The sequence below is a fragment of the Xenopus laevis genome, chromosome 8L, assembly GCF_017654675.1.
Source record: "Xenopus laevis strain J_2021 chromosome 8L, Xenopus_laevis_v10.1, whole genome shotgun sequence".
NCBI classification, from domain to species: domain Eukaryota; kingdom Metazoa; phylum Chordata; class Amphibia; order Anura; family Pipidae; genus Xenopus; species Xenopus laevis.
Genome location: NC_054385.1, coordinates 72073482 through 72092236, shown reverse-complemented (window position 1 = coordinate 72092236; position 18755 = coordinate 72073482). Strand labels below are relative to the sequence as shown.

The following is an 18755-nucleotide window of genomic DNA, read 5'->3' as shown; positions in this document are numbered from 1 at the left end:
CCTCCCTCTCCTTGAGAAAGGTCCCAGTATGGACCGAAACGTTGGATATGGATCTGTGAATAAAATTCATCACTTTTTTTCACAAAAACATTGGAGTGCGGGTCCATTTACTATTATGTACTTTGAAAGAAATCCGGTAAGAGTGCGTTCACCAAACTGACTTTATATATATATATATAGTGAAGGACAGCACATCACCTCCAGTATCGGCCCAGGTGCAAGGTAAAAAAAAAAAAATACAACTGCAACAAAGGACCAGCAACATCATTGGTCCCCATTGAAGCCTTGAGAAAGGTCCCAATGGGGACAGAAACGATGCCTCGCTTATTATTACAATAATAATAATTGGTTGATGAAAGTCCCAGTATTTCTAGTTCTTTCTTACAGATATATATATTTTAACATTGTTGACTTTTTTGTTCATTGTTTAAAAAGTAGCAATCTTCAAGCATGTTTGTACTAAATGGTACAGTTATTAGCCAACCAAGAAATCTATATTAACACATAAAACACTAGTAGAACAAATGTCATCCATAATTAAACAACAAGAAACAAAACAAAGAAATTAAATACACATTTCTTTATATGCAGCTTGTGCATCACATGGGTGGTCACGTGACATGCTTTCTTTTGCTTTGAGGTTTATTTACATCAAGAACACTTTTTTTTAATCTGAAAGAGTTTTTATTAATCTCTCTATATATATATATATATATATATATATATATATATATATATATATATATATATATATATATATATATATAAATAACAAGCACAGAACCAAGTAGAAACAAATTACAAATGTTGAGTTGCACCTCTTTATTTTCAATGCATTTCTCAAGACATTGTTGACTGTGGTAAAATTTCTTTGGAGCAGCATTTTCATGTATCCGCTGAAATCAGGGTTAGCAAACATAGTACAATGTTCTACAGGTGCATACACCATATTTATATAAAAAAGTGGCCTGTGCCCCGCACACTTTAGATAAAAATGATGGAAAACAGCTTTCCTAGTAAATAATGTTTTGTTTCACGTTTTTTTATATTAGGGGATTAGTCTGTAGCTGGGAGCAGAACAGTCTATACAGGTATGGATGTGATTTTATGTGAGTCTTTTGTAAAATGGGAAAGGTAATTACAGAAGACCAGGTTAACAGATGTCCCTATCAGTCTCCCCCCACTCATTATTTAATCCAAAACAAAGGGGCCCTGGTGCCAAAGCCACTGCTATTACTAGGTAACAGCACTAAAAAGACATTACAGGGCATATTGGTAAATAAAGGCATGAATTCAACTTTGCAATCTCTTGGCTTTCTGGCCATTGGATAGTCTGGTTAGCCTTTGAACTCTGTCTGGGTTCTATTGGAGCTATGGGCCTTCAGCTGCAGCCCTAAAATGTTACATATAATCAATCATAAAACTTGCCTTTAATTAGCCATCACAGCATAGGTATGAATTTAAAATCATGTATTAGCATATATTTTTTTGAAAATGGAAACATTTAAAGGAAAAACATGACTTTTCATGTCATACTGTTGTAAGTTAGTAGGCAAAGGCATGTATAAATTACAAGGTACCCCTGGGCAACAAAATGAGCCTAACAGCACTGACAGGGTACAAATACTTTGTGTATGACACTTTTTGTGTGTTTGTGTCTTTAATACATTTAGTTTATTGTTCCTGCATATATTTGGTAGGTGTAATTTTCTTGATATGGGGCACAAACAAACTAAACCTGTTTATTGAGTACAGAATTGCTGAAATGGTCTTGATTCTGTATCATTGGCACTCAAGTGGAAAGGGGCCCTGCTTTCCTTAGAAGGACAACATACAATTTATCTATCTGTAGTTCCATACAAGATTCCTTTTTTGATTTTTCACTTTAACCAGTGCTGTTGTTTTGATTTTCTTTGCAGAAGCATTCTACAAATTTATATTTACCATCCGATTAGATATAAATCCAATTGAAGTTTACCAATTGATTTACATGGAAATTGTTATGTGCATTCAGTTGGAACACAATCATATGACCCAGGATTATTCAGGTAAAATCACAACGCAAAACAAACACACAATATATGCCAAATATAGGGTAGGCACATAGGTCACCAAAAAAAAACATATATCCAAAGCTTCTGTAAGATTACTTTGTGTGTGGATACCTGCTGAGGATATGCAGGATAGTTTCGGTCCTAGCGCTTGTCCTTAATGAGCCAAAAATCATCCACTATCTGTCCATTCTAAAAGGAAAAAACAGACAATTCAGATCTCTGCACCTCTTACAGAGCACAGTTCATTTTATAAACACACATATTCATAAGTAACATTGATTGGCACAGGCATGCACATGCCTAAATGGATTGGACATATATATATATATATATATATATATATATATATATATATATATATATATATATATATATATATATATATATATATATATAATGTGTACAAAACAGGCACCTGATCATCGGACACTTGCTGGAGGTGTATGTGTGTCTTGTTAGTAATGTGGATCCTTGTATAACCATAGTCTTCAATCCTAAGTGCACTCCACTCTCGGTGCACAGGGAAGAAAGGGTCTAGTCTTTCATTGCATCCCTAAAGGGAACAAATGCAATACAATAATATATACACAAAGTGCCAAACTAATCATTATTGAAGAATCAATTGCAATCCATCAATAACAATCAATGGCAATTATCAGCACAATGATCAATCTTTCGTGAAAGCATTATCACATTTCCAGTAAAGGGGATTTGATCAATATCTTATATATAATAGGATATTGATCAAATCCACTGGGAAAAACTTTAAAGGGCAAGTCAATCCCAAATTAAAAATGTACCCAATAAAAGAAAATATAAGTCTAAGCAACTTTGCAATATACATTAATACAAATTTTCTATGGGTTTTAAGTCATTTGTGTACGTATTGCTATTGAAAGCAGTGTTTGTCATTCCCTTTTATTCTCTGCCCTGGTGGCTCAGACTGTTGATACAATGTAAGACAAGGCAGCTGTATAACAGACCTGTCTTTGCTGGGGAACAAAGACTTTTGCAACATTGCTTAAATAGGAACAACCAGGAATTAAGAAAATTATGCTTTCAGTAGCAGTCTTTTTTACAAAAACTTTAAAAGCAATGGATATTTTTAATACATGTATATTGGAAAGTTGCTTATGTTTTCTTTAATTAGGCAAATTTTATTTTGAGGTTGCCCTTTAACAAATGAAATGTATCATTGCCCATAGCCTACTATGTCATTCAATACGATGATCGTATTGTTGTGTGAAAGCCTAGATCCTTGGAGGGCTATGCTAAGCATTTTTCTTTTCTTAATCAATCACATTTTCGAATCAGTAGCACATTTAAATCACTTCAATTAATTCAAATTTTTAATAAAGATGAACAGATCTGAATGCCACCCACAGGGTTCCCTATTGATCTGTAATTTATCTGTCCAATGAATGTATTTTTTTTTTTAATAAAAGAATAGCAGAAATAAATGTAGTTTTTGATCTGATCAGGAATGTTTCAAAGGGGGCTACAAAAGGAATGGCCTATATGAATTTCTATACAGAAAATAGGGATCATTTATGACAAGTGCACCTCTTTTTGCAACACTTCTTAGCATGGTCTGACTGTGCGCTGCACTTCATGCCAGATATAAAAATATAAAAGTGCTGTGCAGGCCAGCCAGGCCAGGTGGTAAAGATAAGGCCCTGTTGTAGCCTTTCTCACAAATATAATGCATGACAAAGACAAAGATGAGCAGGTTGGCCTTCAACCCCACTACCAACAAACTCACCGCAGAGCCTGTGATTATATGAACAGGTGCTGGGGGATTAGTATACGGAGCCTCAGGAGATCCCTTATATACCTGGAAACACAGGAGAGCTTTCTGAAACATCTCTGCAAATAAAATGCTTTAGACATTAAGTTCTAGCTGGAACTAGCACTATCCTCAACACTGTAAACTAATTTGTCCAATTTCATTAAGCCTTCAATTTCATTTTAAATGGACATGATAGCAGCTCTTTAAGCCTTTGTCACACAATGATCACCTTGCCTACACATTTTAAAGTTAAAAAAGAAGGACCAGTGAAACCCAATATTCTTTGCAAATGGCAATAGTCATGATTTATTAAAGAAGAAAAAACTTGAAACATCACATTAGAAAACTTGGCAAGTAAAAGCCGGCAAGTTCTATATAAGTCCATGGGAACAACTATATTAACTTTTTCCCAGTTTATTAAAATAAATTTTCATCATCATTGTAAAATCAATGTGATTTTTGATGGTGTGCTGAAAACACAACCGTGACTATTCAGACCATGACTATACATAGTATATTAACCATGTAGGTGCAGACCAATGGACAGTAGTTTACTGGTTATATAGCTAGCTAGCAAAAATAATGGCAGTCTAGTTATAGATACCCATTTATTGTAGCCTTGGTCTGTGCATACTCACTGTATAGTTATAGACAGGCCATAGACGTTCATAGGAATGCTCATGTGCCCAGATCTCTAAATCTACACCTAAGAGAATAGAGGTGTCGTTAATGTTGGTATGAATAAGTGTACAATTGAATAACAGGTTAATAAGGCTGAAATCAAGTGCATTCAATACATCCCTACACTTTTATTAGTGTCTAGCTGATTGTGAGGAACATTGTAAAGCATCCCCCAGAAAAGGGGAAAAAATCCTCTCTTATTACAAACAGCAGTAGCATTAGTCTATGAATAAAATACTTAATTAATATAGCAGGTTTGTATTGCCTGATTTTTCTTAAAAGACATCAAGCTTATTTCTGAGATGATCTATTGTGTATGATTTCACTGGGAGTTTCCCTCAACTTTCCTGTTCTCATTGCAAATATATTTTTTCCATTGCTACAGATAAACTTAATTTTTTCTCATTCAAAGAATTTCCTTGTGCCCTTTGGAAACATGTCATTGTTAAATCGGCTTTTTGCTTTTTTTTTTTTGTTTTTTTCTGCCTGCAACTGCTACAAACATTTTTTTTCTATCAACAAGCCTATTAACTAGCATCTCATATATCTATTATTCCCTAACAAACAATTACTAGTGCCATTTTGCATTAGACTTCAGATTTCTAAATCCTAAATGCCCAAATTTGTATTTATTTACCAAAAATCTTGAAATATTGAAAGTTGACATCTCCCACTCTATCTACCAATGTGGTATGCTAGACTGTTAAACAAAGGGTGATACAGGCATACCAGAAAGATGGCATAGGAATATGTGCCCACAAGTGTTGGGCATTATGCTGAAGTAGTGAGTTTGAATTTTTTATATGTAGGGTATTTGTCACACTACCTGTATAGATTATATTTAAATGAATAGGCCTGTGGAACCTTTGAGCAGGTAGTAAAAGTATGCAAGTAAACATCTATATCATTCACAGCCATCACCACATCTTATTTGAATAAGAAAAGTCTACATTTTGTAGTCGAAAGTGTATTAAATACCATATTTATAGAACAAATCTTCTAGCCCATATTGTCCTCCAAATATTCCTTTGCGGACCTAAAAATTGAGAAAAGATCTATGCTCATAAATTAATTTTTTTCCATGCCTCATCCCTGGTATCAGATGTAGTTATCAGTGAATCATTGGAAAGCCTATTGCCTGGGACCCATTTATCAAACTTTTTGTAACCAGCCTTTTTTGTTTGTTTCCCACTTTTTTATAACCCAAACTACTCTTCTATAACCCAGTGCTTAGTTATACAAGCCCTTCCCTATTTCCACTATTTCTATTGCCCCCAATTATAGGAAGAGGAGTAGGCAGTTCCTTATAAGACACAGGCACAGTGCTTGTAGGCCTCATGTAAAATAAAAATTAGGATTAGGACATAGAATAAAAACAACATATACCAGCGAAAGAATCTCTCACAGAAAGAATATTTGGAATGATTACATTGTCTTGTTCACATTACACTAAACAGAAGACCTCAGACTGGACTGAGGAATTCAGTATTTTAAACAATGTCACGTCGTATATATAGAAGGACAGATAAAGTCAAAATTACCAAAAGATAAATCTGAGTAAACAGGACTTTCTAATTGAACCGGTGTAAAAGTGTGAGACCGCCTTATTATGGATATTGTCCTACCCAGATAACCTGACTCCTGGTTATTTCCCCTTTATAATTCTATCCATTGTGCTCACCACAGAATCGTGCTGAAGACAATCATCCATGTCAAAATTGGAGCAGTACATGGGACGATGGCCCATTGTAATAATCCATGGGTGCTCTGATCGTTTAGAAGGTTTGTTGGCCTCCTGTTAGAAGAAGGAAAAGAATGACAACATTATTCCATATCTGGGGTGGGGTAGGGAAGTGATGAGCAATAACAGAAGTTTATAATTCAATTTTGGACTCTCTTCTGATCATCATGAGTCATTATATACAATTTGAACATGGTTATATCTGACCTCAAGGTCCTTCTGCAGCCATCGATATTGTTCATCCAACAATTCCTTTCCATAATTAATGAAGAAATATACTTCAGTGGACAGAGAAATTATATGAGCAGGGCCCAAATCCCAACTGTAGAGAAATTGACAAATTCCACTAAATTATTTCCTATAATATTTATCTCGTCTACTTACGTTAAAGATCTGCAAATCAGCTTACCTATACCAAAGCCCCTCTGTGCTTCCTGGCATTGAAAAACGGTTCCGATAATTGGAAAAGTTACTGAAAGAAATTGGAAAAGTTACAGAACATAAAGCAGGATATCTTTCGAAGAATATTGCAGATTCTCATTATAAACATTAAGTACAGAGTGTTTAAGAGGCAATATGTTGATTTATGTTCATTAGCATCTGAAGATACTTTTCCAGTTTCCCATAGTTTTATTATGATGTCTACCCGAATATCATAAAAGCAGCTCATAGTTCCACAAGCTACATAATATTACATTCAGAATAGATCATATCATCTTGGCATTACCTGTAGGCAAAATATCTGTTACGGTATAACTGATATGCAAAACAGAACATCTGATAAACAATATACATTACACCATATCATGCATGCCAGTTATATCAACATTAGATACAAAAAACAGACAACAATTTATTAGCATAATGTACCAACACTTGCTTAAAGCTTTTACTGTGTTTTCTTGAAGAAACTTACCCTTAAATGATTTCTGTATTTCCATCAGGTTAATAGACAAATAGCTCAACCTGTTAAAATCATATCTGCTTTTGTATTATTAAAAGGTGAATTGACATCATCTTGGGACTTAATGCTTGAATTATTCTCAGAATTGTATAGACATAATATATTGTACTGTAAAACATAGAAACACTTACTATGCCTGTTCATGATTGCCTGGGCAAGTCATGTAGGGAATGTAGCCTGCAACTGACTCAATCTGGCGCATAAACTTGTCTCCTATTTCAGCATTATCCTGTAAAAATCCAAAACTGGATTAGTGATTAGTGCATTCTTTATATTTTTATAGAAAATATCTTACATGGATCTAGTTAATGTGTTACCATTCTAATGTGTGCCACTCCTATGCATTTGTTGTGTCCTGGTGTTTGGGAAAGTAATTTAGTATCTATATATCTATCTACCTACCTATCTCTGTCTATCAACCTAACTTGTGTATTACAGGCTTCCTCTGAGTAAGGACAGGTGAGCCTACAGGAACTCTGTTTGGCAGTACACCTACTTTTTAACCAACCAAAAACTAACCTCCAATCCAGAAATCCATGGTGTATGGAGGGGAAAAAAAACATGGAATTAACACATGGTGCAAAAATTAGAAAAATGATTTATTTGGGTTTTAACTTGTATTATATTCAGTATATCTTGAGAGAATGTCTTAATATACATTTCTACTAGTAAACATAAAAACCATCTGATTACACCAGTAATACCAGAAAGAGTGGAATAACTCAGTGAGAAAAAATGTTGGATGCTTCTGTAAGTGAATTGATAGGACAGGAACTGGCCATTTGCAGAAGCATTTTAAGTAAAGTTTACTAGTTTCCTGTAAATAAGAATTTGCACCAGTTAGAAATACATTTCATAGATATGTAATATCCATACAAAGTAAAGCATTAATAGAATGACAGCTTAAATAATATAAGGAAACATTGTAAAATTGTTTACCTTGTCTAAGTCATATGCAAAATCTCCTGAAAAAGTTCAATGAAGAAAAGAGTTGAAAAAAATAGACAATGTAAAGCAGTGTTTCTCAATATTTTTCTTAGGGTATCAACTTCAGAATTCAAAAACAGTTTAGAACCAGTAAAGCGCTTAATTTTAATTACTATTTTATGCTGTAGGGAAACATTTTGCTACATTTTGGGTGAACTCCTTTTTATCTATAAAAACCGACAACTGCCTCTCCATCCTGTAACTTTAGGGTCGTTAACTAATCAATGTAATTAGTGAGAAAATTATCAATTTGTAGCTGTAACCTAACTTAGTGTTTGTTCCTGCACTTCTCTGTATCCCAAAGTCTGTTGTTCTCTAACTAATTTAAATGTATTATGCTCTGTCCCACATTTCAACTCAAGTATATTCAAACACACCACTTAATAGCCAAAATATTGCAGCTCTAAAATATTTTATCACAAAACCATCATTTCACACATTACTCCCCAAAATATCCTTATGTGCTTACCAACATGCAATATTACATCATACATGTCCATCTGTGTTTCCTTCAGCAGACGTGACAAAGATTGAGCATTCTCATTCCCCATATCCCCAAAAACAGCAAGACGAGGTCCCCACAAAGATCCAGTCTGCATGGCACGGAAGGAGAACTGAAGGCTCCAGCCAAAATCACTACCACAACGATACACTGAGAAATTAACAAGTACCGTGAGACACAACAGGGAACAACAGACATCCCAAACACACATATCATTATATCACCACCCTGGCTGTTTGGAGCTCTGAGTTTAATAAATCTGTTTCAGAGACAGGCTTTATCTTTTGTACTTTTTTTTATATATTTAATGCTGCAATTATGACTTTCTCTGCATAATTATTTTTTCTGCTGTAGATAAATCACTAATGTTGCATGTAATTTATGATAGGCAGAACATGGACAATGGATTCATATTTTTTGTACAATGTCCAAAAAACCTGTGGCAAATGCCTATGGAAGCAGGTCTTTGCACAGGTCTTCAGCTATGCAATACAGGTATGGGAGCTGTTATTCAGAATAATTCAGAATGCTTGGGACTGGGGGTGTCTGGATAATTTGGATCATCATACCTTAAGTCTACTAAATCACTTAAATTAATCAAATTAAATTAACCCAATATTGCCTTGAATATGGATTGCAGCTTAGTTGGGATGAAGTACAAGGTACTGTTTTATTATTACAGAGAAAAAAGGAATGATTTTAAGAATAGGTTTGATTAAATTAATTCAATGGGATATAGCCTTCCATTAATTTCAACAAGTGGGGCAAAAAAAAAAAAGGAAAAAACATAAAACAAAACTGAGTGAAAGTAAACATTTAAATAAACTATAAATGGGGTAAGTAATTGCTTTATACATTTAATAAACAGCAAATGATCTCATTTACTATAATCAGCACTGTCTTCTCCAGTGTGTTTATATATTTTATATCTTTTATATCTGGAACGGTCTATTTCCTATGACGGACGAATGGCTAGTGTCAGAGGGTCTATATCTATTATTTGAAACCCCCAATCCTCTGTTAGGAATGCCAGGCCCAAGGCAGGGATGGACTATAAGGGCAAATGGTCAACTGTGGACAATGGTCAGGTCACTCATATAACTTATAGTAGGCCATACAAATAAATGATCTCCACTCTGTTATTTAGATTCCAGATTGTCAGCATGTCTCTTATGTCCTTTTGCAGAAGTGTTGCTCAATAGCTGGCCAACAGATGTTTACGAGGCTGTGGACAGTTGGAACCAGAAAACTCTTATGTTGCAAAACTGCACATCTTACACAAGAATATATAAATGTATATGCCAGTAAGTCTCCTCACCAGACCATGTATGGTATTTCCGTGTACCCCTTGTCACAATTACAGTAAATGCCTTCTGAAAGCTATATATAACGCTTGGACCAAGAGGTGTGTCTTTGGTAAGTCCTTGGGTGACATTCTGTGTGTTACTCCAACAGCTTACCCAGACAATACTATTATGTTGTAGTCTGTGTGAATAAATTGCCTGACTATTACTAAAGGTTTTCCTTTACTTAGTTTTGTTTTACACAAGGTCAAAATGGCACTACTAAAAATACCATGAAGTGTAGGCTTAATAGAGGTCACGGATTCCCATGGGAATGCTTGTCCTACAATTATTTATATACTGGCTGCTGGATGACAAAGCGTGAATGTGGTATGTGTAGTGCTGGACAAATCTGACCCGTTTTCGCCAACATACATTGAAGTCAATGGGCAACAAATGCTTTTGACAATTTTTTTTCTTGGCGCGCAACAATTTTTTTCACCCTTAGGAGTCTATGGGTGTATTTTTTTGCTGCAATGTGTGTTGTGTGTTGGTACGAGTACCCCTGCTTGCTGATCTTGTGCATGATGTCTATAAATGTGCATTATGCGTGCATGCATGTTGTGGTAGGTACATGGAACAAGTTTAACAAAACAAATGAGAAACTGATGATTTACTGCATGTTTCACTAATCATAACCATTCAGTTGGCCCACTACTCATTATGATCACTACTCATTATGATCTTGGGCTAATGCATTTACTGCTTCCTGTACGATCTTTCTTTTATGTTCCTGGAGTGAGCACTTACCCTTTGTTCCAATAGGGAACATTTTATGTGTCAGTGAAAGAGTGGAAAACAGGAAAGAATATAATTAAATTAACAAGGCTAAAAGGGTTAAGGTAATTCTCAGACAGAGATGGCTAGTCGTCTGCTTCTTACCATATCTCTGTGCAGGTGTGAGATTCTTCAGGGTTACCCTATGTATGAACATAGTCCTCTTCATCCATCCTCCATCCACAAACTGGGTGGCATTACCATAAGCAGAAATTTTGAGTGGCCCAGGCACAGTACTGTACTTCACAACAGAGGGAGCCAGGGCAAAGGTTGTCCAGGTCACAGTCATTGATGTGGGATCACCTTAGCAGAAATAAAGAAACAAAGTTGACAGATGTGGAAGTAATTTACTATAAGCAGCTCAAGAGCTACAACAGCTCCTGTTCTCTGCACATTATGGCTGTTATGCCTTTCATAGAGTATGTGGCACAAGCCACACTATACCTTGTATCTAAGTACAGGGCTACATGTGTGCCTTGTGCACATGGCACTGGTAACTGGTTTCCAAGGGCAATTCTATATGCTTCACCTGCCATTGCAAATACAACTCTCTGGCTACAAAGAATGGGGGCAAAGTGTGTATTATGGCCAAAAAACATGTTTTTTTTTTGCCAGTATTTTACATCCTGTTCCCATGTGTAGAAAGATTTCTGTTTTATAGGAAAAATGCTTACCTGTGTAGGAAAGATGAACCTGTTCGGGCTGAACCTTATTCAATATAGCACTTTGTCCCAATGAGACAGCAACAAGCAGTAGCAGAAGATACTGCAACACCAGCATCATGCCAAGAGGAATGGCTGCCTTACACTGCAACCAGCCGATAAGTAGCAATCAGTACTTCAACCGTGCCCTCCAATAAAAGAGACCATCCGGCTGAGGGAAAAGAACAGACACTGTAATACACACTAGGGATGCACAGAATTCACTATTTTAGGATTTGGCCAAATTCTGAATCCTTTGTGAAAGAATACCGAACTGAACCTGAAATGAGAGGAAATAGAACTGTGCCACAGCTAAAAAAAATTTGACTTTCTGGTTTATGTGACCAAAAGTCATGATTTTTTTGGATTCGGATCGACCAGGCACTTGGTTTCGACTTGGTTTCGACTGAATCCTGCTGAAAAAGGCCAAATCCTTGTTCTTTACATTCCTAAAACACACCTGTATGTTTCATCCAGAGGTCTATTACTCTACATTCTAAGGGAAACTAGACCTTAAACTTGCCTTGTTTTCTAATGAAAAGCAACTGGCAGGAAACTTGATTCAAGTCATGTCATTGGTTCCTAACTATATACATTAGGACTGTGGTAGATGCAGAGGATACACTAACATGCACTTTCTTAAAACTATGCACATACAATATTTAGATTTCATTTAACTTTAGTCCTTTATTACTTAATACTTATTTTGAGGCAGCAGCCCTTATAACCATGGATATTTCTTCACATAGGATGAAATGTTAAACAATATAGTTTGCTGGGTAGGGTTGGCTACCCCCTTTTTGGTCAGCACCTAGCGAAAGACATGCTGTGTCTGTTAGAAATTGTGGGCCTTCTTGTGTTTAACAATGTCTCTTTAATAATAAATATGCATGTTTGTTCATAGTCTATAAAAATGTAATGGGATGAGCTTGACAAAAGTTCATTGTCAGTGTAGTCACAGTTCACCCATTTTTACATATGTTGAAAATGGAGTATAAGAGGTAATTTGATATGCTTTTTTTTTTTATAGGCTTTTTAGAAAAAAATAAATAAAACCACTGGTTTGCACCTCAATGGAAGGGGGTCCGCGGTGCTAGGGGAAAGAATGGCTAAGAGGTTGGAGGAGTGTTTAAACTAGGCAAGAGGGGGGTGGGTGAGATAAAGGATTATGGGGAAGCTAGTGTAGACGGGGTAGTGGGGTTAGTAAGGGGTCATGGGGGAGGAGTGAGGGGGGCATACAGTTTACCAGCTAAGGAGGTCCCTCTGTTACAAGGAAAACAGAATAATACTAACTTAACGTATAATTCTTCACTAAGTAATGCACATTTCAAAAGTAAAAGTAGTAACCTCCGCTGTTTGCTGGCAAATGCACGGAGTTTGTCAGGTAAAATGGGAGACCTAGAATTAATTGCATGCTCTAAAAATTATGATATAATTGGTATCACTGAGACCTGGTGGGATGAAACATGTGACTGGATTGTGAATTTAAATGGTTACACCCTTTTTAGGAGGGACAGAGGGATTAAAAAGGGTGGAGGAGTGGGTTTGTATGTAAAGCCTGAATTAAAGCCATGCGCTAAAGAAATAAAAATAGCTGGCACTGGTGAGGGTGTAGAATCACTCTGGGTAGAGATTTCGACTGGGCAAAAGGTATCAAAAAGAATTATCATTGGTGTATGCTATAAACCACCTCGTATAAGTGTCGAGTATGAAGCCCAGCTACTCTTGCAGATACAAGCGGCTTCACAGCTGGGTCAAGTTGTTGCTATGGGTGACTTCAATTATCCAGACATTGACTGGGGTAATGGGGTTGCTAAGACAGAAAAAGCTAATAGGTTTGTAAATATGCTGAATGACAACTTTTTATTCCAGCTCGTTCAAGAACCTACTAGGAATAACTCTCTTTTGGACCTTGTAATAACTAACAATACTGAACTCATCTCTAACATTTGTGTGGGTGAGCATTTAGGGAATAGTGATCATAACATGGTCTCCTTTGAGATTCTGTTGCAGAAGCAATTCTATAAGGGAGTAACTAAAACACTAAATTTCAGACGTGCAAACTTTGACAGTATAAGGGCATCTCTGCAACATATTAAGTGGGAAATGCTTTTCACAGGGTTAAACACAGAACAAAAATGGGAAGTCTTTAAAATGCTGCTTAATAAATATACTTGTCAGTATATTCCACTTGTAAGCAAGGAACGTCGTTGCAAAGCAAAACCTTTTTGGTTCAATAGAAGCGTTGGTGTTGAGGTGGGTAAGAAAAGACGTGCTTTTAAGGCTTTCAAGTTAGCTGGTACAGCCGAAACATTTATAAGGTACAAGGAGGCCAATAAATCATGCAAAGAAGCTATAAGGCAAGCTAAAATTGCTATAGAAAAGGATATTGCAGCAAGCAGTAAAAAAAATCCCAAATTATTTTTTAAATATGTCAATAGTAAAAAAATGAAGCAGGAAGGGGTGGGACCCTTACTATCAGAGGGGGATCAGCTGGTTGATGAAAACAAAATAAAAGCGCAGATTCTGAACTCGTATTTTTCATCTGTTTACACAAATGAAGAACCAGTAAGTGAAGGTTTCCTTCTTAACACTCCCAATTCTAGTAATACAACTAATGATGCATGGTTCACACAAGAAGAAATTCAAAAGAGACTTGAACAGGTTAAGATTAACAAAGGTCCAGGGCCAGATGGTATTCATCCCAGGGTAATTAGCGAGCTTAGCTCTGTGATTGCCAAACCTCTTTACTTAATTTTTCAGGATTCATTGAGATCTGGTATTGTGCCAAGAGACTGGCGAATTGCTAATGTGGTGCCTCTATTCAAAAAAGGATCCCGTTCTCAGCCTCAAAACTATAGGCCAGTTAGTCTGACGTCAGTATTAGGAAAGCTTTTCGAAGGGTTAATAAAGGATAAGATACTGGACTTCATAGCAAATCATAATACTATGAGTTTGTGCCAGCATGGTTTTATGCGTAATAGATCTTGCCAGACTAACTTAATTTCTTTTTACGAGAATGTAAGTAGAGACCTCGATTCTGGGATGGCAGTGGATGTGATTTACTTAGACTTTGCTAAAGCATTTGATACAGTGCCACACAAAAGGTTACTGGTTAAATTAAGGAATGTTGGCCTGGAACATAGTATTTGTACCTGGATAGCGAACTGGCTAAAAGATAGACTACAAAGAGTGGTGGTAAATGGAACATTTCTAATTGGACCAGTGTTGTTAGTGGAGTACCGCAGGGCTCTGTACTAGGTCCCTTGCTTTTCAACTTGTTTATTAATGACCTGGAGGTGGGCATTGAAAGTACTGTTTCTATTTTTGCAGATGATACTAAATTGTGCAGAACTATAGGTTCCATGCAGGATGCTGCCACTTTGCAAAGTGATCTGTCTAAACTGGAAAACTGGGCAGCAAACTGGAAAATGAGGTTCAATGTTGATAAATGCAAGGTTATGCACTTTGGCAAAAATAATATAAATGCAAGTTATACACTAAATGGCAATGTGTTGGGAGTTTCCTTAAATGAAAAGGATCTAGGGGTCTTTGTAGATAACACGTTGTCTAATTCTGGGCAGTGTCATTCTGTGGCTACTAAAGCAAATAAAGTTCTGTCTTGCATAAAAAAGGGCATTAACTCAAGGGATGAAAACATAATTATGCCTCTTTATAGGTCCCTGGTAAGGCCTCATCTGGAGTATGCAGTTCAGTTTTGGACTCCAGTCCTTAAGAGGGATATAAATGAGCTGGAGAGAGTGCAGAGACGTGCAACTAAATTGGTTAGAGGGACGGAAGACTTAAATTATGAGGGTAGACTGTCAAGGTTGGGGTTGTTTTCTCTGGAAAAAAGGCGCTTGCGAGGGGACATGATTACACTTTACAAGTACATTAGAGGACATTATAGACAAATGGCAGGGGACCTTTTTACCCATAAAGTGGATCACCGTACCAGAGGCCACCCCTTTAGACTAGAAGAAAAGAACTTTCATTTGAAGCAACGTAGAGGGTTCTTCACAGTCAGGACAGTGAGGTTGTGGAATGCACTGCCGGGTGATGTTGTGATGGCTGATTCAGTTAATGCCTTTAAGAATGGCTTGGATGATTTTTTGGACAGACATAATATTAAAGGCTATTGTGATACTAAACTCTATAGTTAATATAGGTATGGGTATATAGAATTTTAATTAAAAGTAGGGAGGGGTGTGTGTATGGATGCTGGGTTTTCATTTGGAGGGGTTGAACTTGATGGACTTTGTCTTTTTTCAACCCAATTTAACTATGTAACTATGTAACTATGTAACTGATACAATTAACACCCTTCAGGCCCGGACTGGCAATCTGTGGCTTCTGGCAAATGTCAGAGGGGATGCTATAAGATGCCATAGAAAGTCAATATTTAGTGTGTTGGCGGGGGCTGTTTGGGCCTCTGTGTGGGCTGATTGGACCTCTGTATACCTGAAATACCAGGGCCTATTTAAATTATCAGTTCAGACCTGACACCCTTAACAGTATCAGTTGATGAGTGGAACATTCAAATATATATGTGATGTCTGCCAGGCAACCCAGCACCTGGGCGCCAACTTATTGGTGTTAGAAGCACAATTGTTCAGAAGGCTTACAGGTTTGTATGTACAGCTCTTGCACTGGCACTCTGCACTTGCATCCACAGACTTGCCTTGAAATTGTGCAAATTAATCAAACTGTGGTGGGTTGTGAATCGCACACTAGCATACAACGTTTTGTGCTTACAGGGGTGTAAGCTACATCCCACTTATTGAGTGTGATTATTCTTTGCAATTTTAAAGCAAGTCTGTGAATGTGAGTGCTCTGTGCCCATGTGAACACTTTTATACATGATAAGAGCTGGATTAACTGCAATAACGTATACCTTAAGAAATATTACTCCCCAGAGAGAAAACAAATTGTTGCACTGACTTCCTCCCAACTTGTTAAACTTTAGTTTTTGTTCCACTTTCTATACAATAAGGTCTAACGCTTTGTATCCTGCAAAATATATCATAGGCATTATGCTCACACACAGGCAAATCAGTAAAAATATGGAGCAGAACGAATTGGCATAAGAGTAGACAGTTCTTACCTTAAATGAGCGTTACTTCTTGATACAAATGAGGCTGCAGTCTTGATACAGAAGTCAGCTGATCAAGCCGGAAACAAGTTAAAAAACACAACAGCATCAAGCATGCGTTATACTTGTGCACAATAGCTGCCACCTTATGGTTTCAACAGGTAATACAAGATCAACATGGAAAACACATCATAAAATGGGCATTTTTAAAGTGATAATATAAATCCCTTTTATTTTACTACTCTAAAGGGTCACTGTGAATAAATTTGGCAGACATGAATTTCCACGTTTCGCCGCAAACTAATTAATTTGCAATACTGTGGCGACAATTCACTGGAGAAAAATCCGGTGCGTAAAAAAAAAAATCATGCTCGTAGTGCATTGTCGCACGCATAAAAATTGTCACGCCTCAAAATGATTCGAACACTCATTGACTTTAATGCATATGGACCAAATAGTCCCGTGTGTAAAAATTGCCGCTCGCGTCTAACTTGACACACATGAAAATTATTTTGACGTCTATTGACTTTAATGCATTTCGCAAACGACACAGATTTGCCCATCACTAGTCACTGCCAATGTTCCCTTTGATTCCTTCTCGGCCATGTACGCAAAAAAATCTTTTGTGGGCACATATTAAACTAGCGTGCAGTTTTTAAAAACTGTGTGATCAGGTCAAAATTGATATAAAATTTTGTTTTCACACACAATTCTTTATGCGCACGACAATTTGATGTGTGAGCTGGCATAGGCGCCCCAGCACCCATAGGGTCTGCCTACTGTATAATTATGTCCCTTCCCTATACTTTATAAAGTAAACGAACTGCACAAAGAGCAAGACTTGTGGCTTATTTACATATTTTTATCTGGACAATTATTGGACTTTAAGACAAGCCTTTAATTGACCATTTGCTGCCTTACAATGCCATAGCGTTAGTCACAGAAAATTTGCGGCCTATATCTGACCGAAAATCGGGCAGATGTCAATCTGGCAGGGCTAAAACTCTTGCTGGATCGAGGACCGCGTCTGTTCGTTGATATGGTCCCGTGATCCAACGGCCCGTACTGCTGTATTATGATCTGATCGTTGGGCCCTAGGGCACATGATCAGATCAGTCCGATAATCGCCCACATCAAGGTGGAGAGATGTTGCCAAACGAGCGGATCTCTCTGTGTATGGCCACCTTAAGCAGCAACTTGACTTCCAGTGTTACTTAAAGGGATTATGTCATGAACTTTATGATGTCGTTTTTATTTCTAAATTACACTGCAAATAATTCACTCTACAATATACAATTTAATTCCTGAACCAGCAAGTGTATTTTTTTATTTATAATATTGGTGAATAGGCAGCCAGGTCATTTTGGCTGGTCAGTTTCTCCTACTCAATGTAACTGAATGTGTTGCTATGGGAACTGGATTTTATTATTAAGCGCTGTTCTTAGATCTACCAGGCAGCTGTTATCTTGTGATAGGGAGCTGCTATCTGGTTAATTTCCCATTGGTCTGTTGTTAGGCTGCTGGGGGGGGGGGGAGCGAGGGGTGATATCACTCCAACATGCAGTACAGCAGTAAAGAGTGACTGACGTTTATCAGAGCACAAGTTATATGACTTGGGGCAGCTGGGAAATTGACAATATGTCTAGCCCCATGTCATATTTCAAAATTAAATATAAAAAAAATCTGTTTGCTCTTTTGAGAAATGGATTTCAGTGCAGAAGTCTGCTGGAGCTGCACTATTAACTGATGCATTTTGAAAAAAAAAAAACATTTTTCCCATGACAGTATCCCTTTAAGCATTGAGAGAGACTCCATGATATCAACTCCTGAAGACAGAACTGCAGAAATAATGCAATGGGGTTTAATTGGTGTTGGATTCGGTTTAGGCTACTGCCACATGATCCACTGGCCTCCACTATCTTCTATGTCTGCATTGGCAGGCACAGACACATGGAAAGGTTTTTCAAGCAAAAAGGAATTATCACGCACTTCCACACCAAAATCCGTTGTGTGTGTCTACAACTGAGCTGACAGAGTGCCTTTGAGTGCAGACACAGGAAGAAGTGGATCAGATGATTCTCACCATTCATTCATACACTGGAGGAGAATCAGCCCCGTATGGTA

The 18755-nt window shown here is 37.0% G+C and overlaps 1 protein-coding gene across 1 annotated transcript; it reads right to left on the bottom strand.

Moving 5' to 3' along the window:
- Positions 1 to 807: 807 nt before the first annotated feature.
- On the bottom strand, positions 808 to 16770 carry acp7.L (acid phosphatase 7, tartrate resistant (putative) L homeolog). The gene is made up of 14 exons (XM_018230309.2): positions 16644 to 16770; positions 11513 to 11711; positions 10944 to 11141; positions 8686 to 8868; positions 8169 to 8194; positions 7361 to 7458; positions 6675 to 6737; positions 6473 to 6587; positions 6206 to 6319; positions 5503 to 5560; positions 4482 to 4549; positions 3817 to 3888; positions 2470 to 2607; positions 808 to 2243 (listed from the first exon to the last, which is right to left on the bottom strand). The coding sequence occupies exons 2-14, from the start codon at positions 11619 to 11621 to the stop codon at positions 2196 to 2198; spliced, it is 1290 nt and encodes a 429-aa protein (XP_018085798.1). The 5' UTR covers positions 11622 to 11711; positions 16644 to 16770; the 3' UTR covers positions 808 to 2195.
- Positions 16771 to 18755: the final 1985 nt, after the last annotated feature.

Excerpts from the sequence above, each read along its gene's own strand:
- acp7.L (XM_018230309.2), bottom strand. The coding sequence starts at position 11,621 with ATGATGCTGGTGTTGCAGTATCTTCTGCTACTGCTTGTTGCTGTCTCA. Across the intron at positions 7,459-8,168 it reads TTGCATATGACTTAGACAAG|GATAATGCTGAAATAGGAGA; the intron begins GTAAACAATTTT and ends GGATTTTTACAG. Across the intron at positions 6,588-6,674 it reads ACAGAGGGGCTTTGGTATAG|TTGGGATTTGGGCCCTGCTC; the intron begins GTAAGCTGATTT and ends ATTTCTCTACAG.